At 35.8% G+C, this 12,453-nt stretch overlaps 1 protein-coding gene across 3 annotated transcripts in view; it reads left to right on the top strand.

Moving 5' to 3' along the window:
• CHN1 (chimerin 1) overlaps positions 1-12,453 on the top strand; it is a 202,563-nt gene that overhangs the window by 109,707 nt on the left and 80,403 nt on the right. Inside the window, exons 1-2 of one of the 3 annotated variants that reach the window (XM_070475996.1) lie at positions 7,980-8,056; positions 10,902-11,190. The exons of 1 other annotated variant lie outside the window; for it this stretch is intronic. In XM_070475996.1, coding sequence (XP_070332097.1) covers positions 11,050-11,190 — 141 coding nt within the window. In that variant the 5' untranslated portion in view covers positions 7,980-8,056; positions 10,902-11,049. Of the gene's footprint in view, positions 1-7,979; positions 8,057-10,901; positions 11,191-12,453 lie in introns of those variants that run through there. One more of the 3 variants, XM_020889078.2, reaches the window with a different exon arrangement.

The following is a 12,453-nucleotide window of genomic DNA, read 5'->3' on the forward strand; positions in this document are numbered from 1 at the left end:
GGTAATCTGCTTATATTCTGGCAATTCTGTTGTTACATGCCTTTTATAGTATACTTTTTTTTTTTTATGTATAGCTGGTCAACTCAAGGGAAAGTATTAATGAAGTCTTTACTGAGTCTGTTCAACTGTAATGAACCATTAATAATTTTTAAGACAGAAAGTGATGTGATAGGATCTGTCTTGGGATAAACCTTGGTAGCTGTAGGAAGAGTGGATGGAGTCTACATATATTCAAAAAGATCAATAAATAAAGTTTAAATGTAGAGGGAGTTCGAGGACTCTCAGGTAATTGTGAAAGTTTTGACAGGGTTGACTCGGTAGGTGGTGGTTCTGTTAAGGGATGTTAGATAGGAATGACTTTCTAAAGGAGTGGAAGAGATGAGAAAGTTGATAAGTTTGCTGGGGGAACCTATTGATTTGATCACGCTTAGAGATGCTTGGGGAGAACGGTATACATGAAATCAGGTTGGGATTCCAGGGAGAGGCTGTAAAGCAGTCTCTAAACAATGGATTGGGTTTTTTAAAAAATTGTTTTCTTTGAAATTTTTGGTTTGTGTATATTAGCCTGCCTATTTTACAGTTTTAGGGGCTTGGATCTCTTAGCTGTTTCTTCTATATTATGAGGGAGTTGGAGTAGACTGATGTTTCTCTTAACTTTAATCCACATAAGAATCACCTCAGCATCTTGTTAACAAGATTCTGTATCTGAAGGTCTAGGGTGGGACCTGCAGGCCTTCCAGTAGTCATGTGTGGATATGAGAGTTGGACCATCAAGAAAGCTGAGCACCAAAGAATTGATGCTTTTGAACTGTGGTCCTAGAGAAGATTCTTGAGAGTCCCTTAGACAGCAAGGAGATCAAACCAGTCAATCCTAAAGGAAATCAACCCTGAATATTCACTGGAAGGACTGATGCTGAAGCTGAAGCTCTAGTACTTTAGCCACCTGATGCGAAGAGCTGACACATTGGAAAAGACCATGATGCTGGGAAAGATTGAGGGCAGGAAGAGAAGGGGGCAACAGAGGATGACATGCTTGGATGGCACCATTGACTCAATGGACATGAGTTTGAGCAAATTCCAGGAGATAGTGAAGGACAGGGAAGCTTGGTGTTACAGTCCATGGGGTCGCAAGGAGTCAGACACAACTGAGCAACTGAACAACAACAGGACAATCACAAAGGTCTTTTCTGTCTCCAGAGTTTCACCTTTCAGGCTTACGGTTTTTTGTTAAGTAGGAGAAGCCAGAGTTCTTATACTTTATTCATTCAACATAATGTTTTTATTTGTGATTGGCAGATGAACCAGTAGGTATAGGCACATTATTAACTAATAGCTTTGCCAAGCTGATATTAGAGTTCCAGAAAATTGTCATCTTTTTTTCTTCCATATATTTTTGATTGGATTATATGAATTTATTTTTAACCTATTCTCATTTTCAGATCTTTCATTATAGTTTAGTTAGCTATCAAATTGAACAGTTGATTGAAATTGAGACATGTTTTTGTCATGGTGCAAACTTATACATATACCTTCTTTCTGGAGTAATGATACTGACATATACTTAAGTAAATTATCTTTCCCAGTCTTACTCATTCACTAGTCAGTATAAAACACATCACTGCCTCTGTTACAGAGGAAAGCAGTAAGTGTTCCTTGTGCATATTTTTGACTCTGACATCCATTGACTTACCCCTGACATGCTGTATAATGATCATTAGTTAATAAGAGATTATGATAGAATGAGAAATTTGGGGGTTGGTAAGAATGAGTAGGTACAGGAGGAAGAGATGAGTAAAGAAGAGAGATTTTACAAATTAAAGATGCAAGATACTATCACTAAAATTATATGGTAAAGAGATTTTACCAGGGGATAAGTGTCTCCCTGCATTTAAGGAACTTTGAGGGCCTCTTGAAGAAGACCAGTTAGTGTGGTGGGACAGGTCTTCAAGACCAACCCTCCTTATCAAGTCTGTGCTTGGATTTGTTTTCATTCTAACAGTTCTGTTAACTGGTATCCTAAAGACATAAAGGAATTCATGCAGCAGTTCATAAATAAGAAAGGTTCATGGATTTCATGGAAGTGAAATTCTAATACATGCAGTTCCTTTGTGAGGGATGGTCATGTATTAATGTAAGTAAAATCCTAGACATTTCTTAAAGATATCAACCTTTTATTTTAAATATTTATTTATTTGTCTGTGCCAGGTCTTACTTGAAGTGTATGCAATCTAGTTCCCTGACCAGGGATCTAACGTGGGCCCCCTGCATAGGAGTTCACAGTGTTAGCTACTGGACCACTAGGGAAGTCTGAAAGGTATCAATATTTTCAAATACCCAAGTTAACATCATCATTCACTGACTTCTTTTTTAAAATGCATACACATATTTTTAAATTCTATGTATTTTTGGCCGTGCTGGATCTTTTTTTTTTTTCCATTTAACTTTATTAGTTGGAGGCTAATTACTTTACATCATTGCAGTGGTTTTTGTCATACATTGAAATGAATTAGCCATGGATTCGTGCTGGGTCTTCATTACCACGTGGGCTTTTTTCCTAGTTACAGAGAGAGGGGGCTGCTATCTAGCTGTAGTGCCCTGGCTTCTCGTTGTGCAGTGACTGCCCTTGTTGCAGAGTCAAGCTCTGAGGCGTGTGGGCCTCAGTAGTCGCGGCTCGGGGCTCTAGAGCACAGACTTGGCAGTTGTGGCACGCAGACTTCGTTACTGTGCAGCATGTGGGACCTTCTCGGATTAGGGATCAAACTCGTGTCTCCTGCATTAGCAGGTGAATTCTTCACTGCTAAGCCACCAAGGAAGGCCCCATTCTAAACACTGTTTTTGAAATGAAGGCATTCCTTTATTATCAGGAATGTCTTCCTGATGTCTTTAAAGAATGGCTTGTCTGGATAGAGTATCCTCACTGTATGGTTATCACATTTCTGTTTTTTGACATTTGTTGTTACTGTAGAGAAATCTGGAAGCAGTCTTCCTCCTCCTTCCCCCTGCCCCCCGCCCCTATATGGACTGTTTCCTGCCTGGGGATCTGAACATTCTTTGTTTTTCAAATTTAGTATCTTAAACTAGGACATCTTTTAATGTTGATAGTTCTTTAATAAACTTATCTGTCAGACAGTGTACTCTTTCTTCTTGAGATTTAGTTCTTTTCCTCCTGGAATATTTCCCAAATTATATTTCTGCGTAAGTTTTCTGTTCTGTTTGTTGCCATCTGAACCTCAGCGGTGTTTTTTAATGTTATATTTTCTTAATCTTCTTTATTTGTTGTTGTTTAGTGGCTTAGTCCCATCCAACCCTTTCATGGCCTCATGGATTGTAGCCCACCAGGCTCCTGTCCATGGGATTTCCCAGGCAGGAATATTGGAGTGGGTTTCCATTTCCTCTCCAGTGGATCTGCCTGACCCAGGGATTGAACCTGCGTCTCCTGCAATGAAGGAAGATTCTTTACTGCCTGAGCCACCTGGGAAGCCTTCTGTGTTTGTTATCTACCTCATAATTGATTTGCTGTTTAATTTTTCTTCTAATTTCAGTATGTTTTTTCAGGTCTTACCTCTGTGCCACCATTTTGTTTTTAGTCTTGTTGATTCTGTTCCCTACCATTTCTAGTTATTTATTAGATTTATAGTAATAGTACTTTGCTAATCAGTTTCTCTCAGCTGTATCATCTTTTTCATGTCACTATTTTAAAAGCTCAGCATTGAATTCTCTTACTAAATTTATATTCTTAGATCCATGTAAAGCACTTATAACGAATCTGTTTCTTGTTGCTTTCTCTTTCAGAGTAACGTCTTTGAGTTTCATTTGGATGCTGTGTTCTTTGCTTTTATTCTTTAAACAAACAAAAAAATATTTTTGCCATATCATTGTGGCATGAGGGATCTTAGTTTCCTGACCAAGTATTGAACTTGTGTCCCCTGTAGTGGAAGTGCAGAGTCCTAACCTCTGGACTACCAGAGAATTCCTTCTTTGTGCAAATTTACTGTAAAGTAAACCATATAAAAATATATAAAACTTACGTGTACAGTATTAAAATAGATTACATTTAAATATATGTAAACTTATATGATAACTCCCAATCAAGTATTATATTTTAATGGTAGTCCAGAAGGTTCTTATGTTTCGCTTTCTTATAATTATCTCTACCTTCCTCGCTGCTGTTAACCACTAGACTCACTTTATAATTATCTTTTTCATGCTTTTGTTTATAGTATTACCATCCATATATACATTCTGATATAATGCAGTTGCATTTTGCCTGCTTTTGGACTTTATATAATTGAATCACACTGTATGTGCTGTTTTGTGTGACATGCTATTTTTTCCCAGCATATTTTCAAAATTCATCCAGATTGTTGCATGTGTGTTTTCCTTGCTGTATAGTATTTTATTGTATTAGTCATGGTTTTCCTGACTAACAGAACCAATAGGATGTGTCTGTATATGGAAAGAGACTTACCTCAAGTAACCAGCTCACATGATTATGGAGGCTGGCAAGTCTTAAGTCTGTAGTGTGGGCTCGCAGGCCTGAGACCCAGGAGAGCAGATGATGCAAAGTCCAATGGCAGTCTTCTGGAGAATTCCCTCAGAAAGAAATTGCTTCAAGAAGGCCAGTCATTTTGTTCTGTTTAGGTCTTCAACTGCCTGAGTAAGACCCACACAATTATGGAGAGTAGTCTGCTTTACTCAAAGTTCACTGATGTAAATGTGAATCTCATCTGAAAACACCCTTCCAATTAACATAGAAAATTAACTACTACAGTATGTATACTGCAGGATTTTTTTTGTTGTATTGGGAATTTATTTGGTTTCAAGGTTTAGGCATTTTGAGCATTGCTCCTGCTGTTTGTTTGTGTATTTCATTCCCAGAGCACATAATCATTCACATTGTATGGAATATTACATAGGAATAAAATTGTGTCATAGGTGTACCTATATTCAAGTTTACTAGATCATTTTAAACCATTTTGTTAAAAAGTATGCCAGGTATTGGTTTTATTAGTTCCTCTATATTCTTGCTAGTGGCTGATATTGTCTGAATTACAAAAGCTCACCATTATGAAGATTTAATTTGTATTTACTGGACCGCTCTTTGAGCATCTTTTCATGTTTACCCTTTTGATGTGGGCCTATTTTTTTCCATTATGTAAACTTATATTCTTCAGTTGTGATAAATTTTCTTGAATTACCTTTTAGATTTCTTCCCCTGCTATTTTCTCTGTTCTCTTTACAGAGCTCCTGTTACCTAGATGTTGGACTTCCTAGATTGATTCTCTATCTTATTTTTTCTCTGTTTTTCATCTGCTTGTCATTTTGTTCTTCTCAAATATCTTCTCAACTTTATCTTTTATTTCTTCTTTCAATTTTTCATTTATGTTACATTTCCTTTTTCTGCTTATTTTTCTATGTATCATGTATTGTTCCTTTTCTGTAGCATCCTAATACTTCTTGCTGAATAGTATTCAAGAATAGAAATGTGAACTATCCTACTTTTGTTTCTTTCAGCATACTGATAATTTTAAAAATACTGTCATCTTTTAGTTTGTTTCAGCTTGTTTTGATTCCATTTGTTTGCCTTTATCCTTCATCAAAGAGATTTTCCTCAGGTATCAGGTGATCCTCGGCTGACTGCTCATAATTTATTTGGCACTAAATAAATAGAACTAGACAGGAAAGAAAGAGGAGGACTTGAACAACACTGTTCATCAGTTGGACCTAACAGACATGTACAGAACACAGAATACACATTCTTCTCAAGCGCACAGAGAACATTCATCTATCACATGTTGGTCACCAAACAAGTCTTAAGGAATGTAAGAAAACTGAATCATACCAAACATCTTTTCCAGTCACAATGAAATGAAATTAGAAGTCAAGCAGTAGGAAAAATGGGAAATTCACAGACGTGTAGAAGTTCAGCAGCACACTCTTGGGTCAAAGGAGAAATCACATAGGAAATTAGAAAATATTTTGAGGCAAATAAAAACTAAAAAGTTGACTAGTAGTTCTGAGAGCTTGAGAGAAGCTTCCAAATATGGGATGATGTCTCTATTTTATGTCTTTTCAGCTGAGCTGATAAGATTTCCCAGAGAAGAATCTTCCATTCTTTTTTTAACGAAAGATACGAGCCTTCTGAGAACCTGGTGGTAAAGAGAGATGAAGTCCCAATCTTCAGTATTTAGAGCTCACTTAGTTTACAGGATGATATCTCTGCTTTCCACTTTGTCGGGTGTTCCTCAGTTCAAAACCTCCTTGATTTACTATCCAGAGAACAGAGTTCAAGTCTTCCACCAGCGTGGGGAAGGGGACAAGATTGGAGAATGTGAGGGGATATCTAACTGTTTCTTAAACAGATCTTCTGCAATAATTTTTCCTTATCAGTTCCACCTTCCAGAGCTGCTTGGTGCCACCTTTGAAGGTTTAGTTAGATACACTGGTCTGCTTATTTCCTCAAGATGATTTATTTTGCCAAGGGAATATCATTGTTGAGTTCACATATCTTAATATTTTTGTCCCATTTTGCTATCCAGAATTATACAGCAAGATAGGAAAAAGTAGTATCTTAACAAAAGTTTTAGATGGAGAAAATATTTTGAAATTGTGTATAGCTATGTTCTCTCTCCCTCAGCCTTTCTTAGTTAATTTAAATTCAGTTTTTTGTATTCAAGTGAATGCCTCCTCATATGCTTGTCTCTCTTTTAACCTTCTTCCAAGAGTATGTTTATGATTAGAAGAATTTATGAGATATTTGTATTTTACCACTAGCTTCTTTGATAAAAATACACAAATACATATTTATGGTAAATAAAATTTTTTTTGTATGTTGGTTTCTGGAAATAGTTCTAACATTTTATTGTTAACTTAGACAAATGTGTTGTATATGTTTTGTTTTCTGTTTGTTAACAGGAAACATCTGTTAGCTTAGAGCTTTCCTTTGAAGAGATACTTCCCAATACTTTGGGCTCAAATCACAACAAATTCTTGGTTTCAGAAAAAAGTAAAGACAGACCCCAAAGGTCATTCTTTGTATCTATTTTCATCATTTTGTACCTCTAGACTGAGTTTTTCTTTTATGAGTGCAATTTACTTGCTAAAAAATAGAAAGGATGGTATTAAGAGTTCTGTTCACTTTTTAAAGTTAGTTCTTAGAATTATGTATTTTGAAATTCATCTGCATGTAAATAGGCACAGCATTAAAACAGTTTTTCAAAACATGAAAACCAAAACCTTAAAGTCACTGGATAAAAAGGCATTCTTTCTAGAAAGTCATAATTATGTATAGCAGTAGCAGTTCAGAACAGATTATTCTGGTCTTTCTTTTCTGTTAGCTGCAGTACCACTTTGGAGAAAACAAATTTTCATCTTGTTGAATTCTATCTAGGTGAGAGTTAGACCTATACAGTTTTGAACATGTTAAAAAAAAAAAACAGCTATTTAAAACCAAGGGCAGAAGCAGAGGGTGAATAGAAGAAAAGATGAAAAGAATATTTTCCTATAAACATTAAGGGAAAATGGTTTAGCATTAACAGGTTTTACAAATTAATACTCTGCTTTCAAGAGTTCAATGTGTATGTGGGTTAGTCTCTGGCATGTCTGACTCTTTGTGACCCCATGGTCCCTGACTGCCAGGTTCCTCTGTCCATGAGATTCTCCAGGCAAGAATACTGGAGTGGGTTGCCATTCCCTTCTCCAGGGGATCTTCCCAACCCAGGGATCGAACCCGGGTCTCCTGCATTGCAGGCAGATTCTTTACTGTCTGAGCCACCAGAGTTATTGCTGGATCCATTTAAAACATCCTGCTTTCAATACAAGTATATGTACTGACCTCTTTTCTTTGAAATCAGAAACCTAACTCCCAAGGCCTTGTGGAAGGACTCTTCCAGCTTCTCTTCTCCCCTCTGCACTCTGTAGTTCCACTCAGTTAACTACGTAGTGTAAACCTCGGGCATCCTGAGTGAAAAAAAGTCACAAAGAACTCCTCTTTGCTTTTCATTGGCTGTAAAGTCAACCAGTGCAGAGATGTTCCTCCACAACCAGTTTTACTTCAGTACGTATTATTGAATATCCTTTGTGTTACTTTATTGTTTGATAATCATTCCGTTATTCTTTGCAGAAGTCTAAGCTAATACAGGAGACAAGGGGACTGCAGTTGGAACCTACTGTCTACACTTGACCCTTGAACAGTGTGGTGATTAGGGATACCTACCCCTCTGCACAGTGAAAATCCACATGTCACTTATAGTTGGCCCTCTCTTTCTGTGATATCCACTATCAGATCTGCAGGTTCAACCAGCCTCAGATAGTGCAGTGCCATAGGATTTACTGTTGAAAAAACCCCAGTCATCAGTGCAGTTCAAACCTGTGTTATTCAAGGGTTAACTGTATGTAGCTTTATCTTAAGTATTCTTATGTAATCCTCAGCAGTCAAGTAATGTTACTGTTGTTTAGCATAACATGATTCCTGTATCTTGGTTCAGAATCTGAAAAGTGATTTTCCCAAAATCTCCTTACTAAGTGGCAGATCCAGGATATAAACTTAATTTGTGTGATGCCAAAGCCTGAAGTTTTTGTTAAACAAAAAGGAACCAGGACTTGCAAACCCTGTCCAAACCCTCTTTCAAGACTGCAAAGGTCTTTTGTACTGGGGCATAAACAATAACTCAGATCTTATGTGGGTATATGTTAGATCTTGTTAAACAGTGAGTTTCTTGGTTTTCATAGTGTGAGCGGGATATTGGACTGACTTGATATCATGTATCACTGTATAGAAATGTAACTTTTCTGTATATGAATAAGGTCATATGTATTATTGTAATCATTTTTTTAAGAAAACCACCTAAAGATAAACTTTTAAAAATTCAGCATTTCATCTTGTTTTTGTATTGGAAATTGGGAATCATGTTCACAGTCTCTTAAAGTCCCTAAGTTGAGAACAAACTTACTTAGACTTTTTTGCCCAATAGCATAGAAGTAGCCAGGAAACCCCTCCTTGAATGGCTGGAAAGAGCTTCATTGTAAAGGGTCAAGAAGTCTAACCTTAGATTTCCACTCTTTGAATTAACCATCCCACCCCGTGAGGCCAGTTCAGCCATCTTCCCTTCTGCCCTCTGCTCGCATACTTCGCAGATTTCAGAAGACAGTCGAGTGACAAACGCCTGCCACCGTTGCTTAGATAGACGTTAAGTGCCATACCCATTGCGAAACTGCTTATTTGTAAAATCTTAAACCCCTGTGGAATAAAATGGTCTAATCTCTTACTGAAATGCCTTGAATGCAAGTGAAATATAAACGAGCTTAATGTTAAACAGTACTGTTTATTGCTGTATGAACCTTACAGAAATTATAAAGTGGCTTTCTATGTTTATTTTGCAGTAACAAATAATGAATATTAGTGAAGAGGAAATAATATAAGAAGTGTATTTAACTCAAAAAAGTCTATATTTAACTTTGGTATAGAAATTTTACCTTGCAACTTTTTAGACATACATCATAAGGAAAATTTACTTGGGAGAAATATCTCTTTAATGTTAGAGGAAAATGAGAATGGGAAGTAGAGTGGATCATTCACTTGAATATAAACTAAAATTTAATTGCTTTTAAAGAACCAAAAGCTAGATCAGTTTTATTTTAGAAGAAGGACCAGCATGTATAGAATATTGAGCTCTAGATTAAATAACTATTAAAGTCTAATTTGAATGACAGCATCAGAGATACCTCAGGCCATTATTTAAAAAAAAAAAGTTGGTTCCTTTTGTAGGGCACATTTAAAGTGAAATCTTAAGAAAATTCACACTTCTGTCTTCCTGAAATGTAACCTATACCAGAATAGTATTGTTGCATAAGTTTGCAGTTCTATTTAAACACTTTAACAGCTATTAATTTAGTGTTTTAGTTCATCTCTGTTCTGTGTATTTTTAACAGTGAAATTAAATATATCCTTTCTGATTTGTTTGGTTTTAAATTAGGCTCACTCAGGGCTATCTCCCAGAGACTGTGAGATGGCCCTTGGTGCCTTTTGGCATCAGCTTTTGTTCAAGTCAGTGCATGTTCTTGTCTTTGTCATCTTGGAAGGACATTAGGCTAGTTGTGCCAACTTGGATCCATTTCTGAGGTTTACCGCAGGAAGCAAAATACTGAAATTATCATAAACCATTCTTCAGTTTTTAAAAAAAATGCCACTGAAATATGACTCAGAAGTAAAAATAGAATTTCTCGAGTCCAGTAGTTTATGACTTATATACCCTGTATATATTCCAAGCATCTCTTGCCCAGACTCAGCAAGCAGACAGAAGGATGACTATGTAAAAGGGAAGAGCATATCCTTAACCCATGGCTAGAAATAGCATAAGTGTGTTTCTGTGCCATCCTGCTCTACCTTGTGACTCAGGTTCTGGAATCAGCTCTTCTTTAAATGATTGCTGGCATCACACCTAGGTGAGCCCTTAGTGGAGCTTTCCCATTAAAAGACACGAATGCTGGGATCTGAAGTACATTGAATACTTTTATTAATCAACTTGGAAAGAACATGCTAATACAGAAATGTCATATATAGTTGACTAGTTGATTATTGACTGTGTTCTAATAGGATATGAGGTTTATTTTCCCGTTTTTCCTAGAGTCATAATGAAGTGGCTTAAAAAGATAAATAAGAACAAAGCTTACCTTCTATGGTAGGCCTTCTTTGGTCTAGTTATCCCTGATTGTTGTAAATCCATTCTTTGTGTTCAAAAGTTTAACTTTCCATATTCCAGACGATTCATAGAGATTAACCACAGTTTATTTAAACAAACAAAGAAAGACACACACAAAGCAATAGTTTTAAATTTTTTTTTTCGGAAGGAATTCACTTGCTTACTTTTCTTAAAAACATCTTTCCCATTTCATTGAGGCAGATTTGGAAGTCAAACCAGAAACTTCAGGCTCTACTACGATGGAAAGCACTTTGTTGGGGAGAAGCGCTTTGAGTCCATCCACGATCTGGTGACTGATGGATTGATTACTCTCTATATTGAAACCAAGGCAGCAGAATACATTGCCAAGATGACGATAAACCCAATTTATGAGCACATAGGATACACAACCTTAAACAGAGAGCCAGCATACCAAAAACATATGCCAGTCCTGAAAGAGACACTTGATGAGAAAGATTCTACAGGCCAGGATGGGGTGTCAGAGAAAAGGGTAAGCTACCATGAAACCACACTTTATCTTCTTCTGTTTGGGGTCCTTATAAGAAAATCATTATTGCCAGAAGAGATTGACTTCTCCATGGTGCTTTGGAAAGGGTATGCCTTTTCCTTAATGTTGAGTTTCTGTGATGCTGAGTTTTGCATATATCTAATTCTTACTCAGTTAAAATATATCAGGTATGTTTTTGTACTCCTGATTATTTCTTATTTTATCTGTTTAACAGTTTTAAAAATTTGTTGGAAAAATGGCCAACAAATTTTATAGTAAAAAAGTTTGAGTCTTAATCAGAAGCATAACTTATACTAGCTATATATATTACATAAAAAAATTAAGGGGGTTACATTATCTATCAGTTTGTTTTCTTTAAAAGTAATTTACTTTATAAGTAGTTTTCTTCTTTAGAAAATTGATAGATAACATGAATTTTTAAATACACATGGTTAAATTCAATTTTTCAATAACTTACATTATTTTGAGAATCAGTCTTGAGTAACAGGAGAATTTACCTCTTTATGGGACTTAGAAAGTAAATCAGGAAAATATACTTTTCTATCATTATGAAAGACAGTTTAAGGTTTTCATTTGTCTTAATTGTAATATATTTAAGGTTAACATCAGAACCTTTAATTCTTTGGCATTAAAATAATTTTAACTTCGAAAATTGTCCCTGGTCTCCCTTTAATCCCCCAAGAAAAAGAATGAGAATTTCCCCATATTTAATATCGTGTAGGATTTAGTTGGGAAAGTTTTATGTTTTCTAATTGTAATTGTTTTAATGACTTCTTATATATTTGAGTATCTTAAGTTGCCATATTAAATAAATGTAGTCTTATATAGTGATTTGAGCTTGATTCTGTCACCAAATAGATTTGTGTGTAAATTCTATCATTTTACCAGTTGCGTGAACTTCAGCAAGTTACTTAAATTCTCTGTGCTTTAATGTTCTTTATTTGTAAAACTGTAATAATATTCAGCTTTGGAGGATTGACTGAGATAGTATGTATAAAATAATCAGACACTTTGTGTTGTGACACAAAGTAAGCACTCAATGTGAGTTTGATGGGAATGTTACTATGACAGTCATATTACTTCAAGGCAGGATTCTAAAATATTGATTATCTTGGAGTATTTAGGTACAGAATGGAAATTTCAAATGTGCATTGTCCAACCTAAATCTTAATTTCTGGCAGATCTTAGAGTGGCATTTTGTGGCTACAGAGAAACCAATGTTTTAAATTATAGACTGTAGCAAAT

Source organism: Odocoileus virginianus, chromosome 13 (genome assembly GCF_023699985.2).
Source record: "Odocoileus virginianus isolate 20LAN1187 ecotype Illinois chromosome 13, Ovbor_1.2, whole genome shotgun sequence".
Lineage (NCBI taxonomy): Eukaryota > Metazoa > Chordata > Mammalia > Artiodactyla > Cervidae > Odocoileus > Odocoileus virginianus.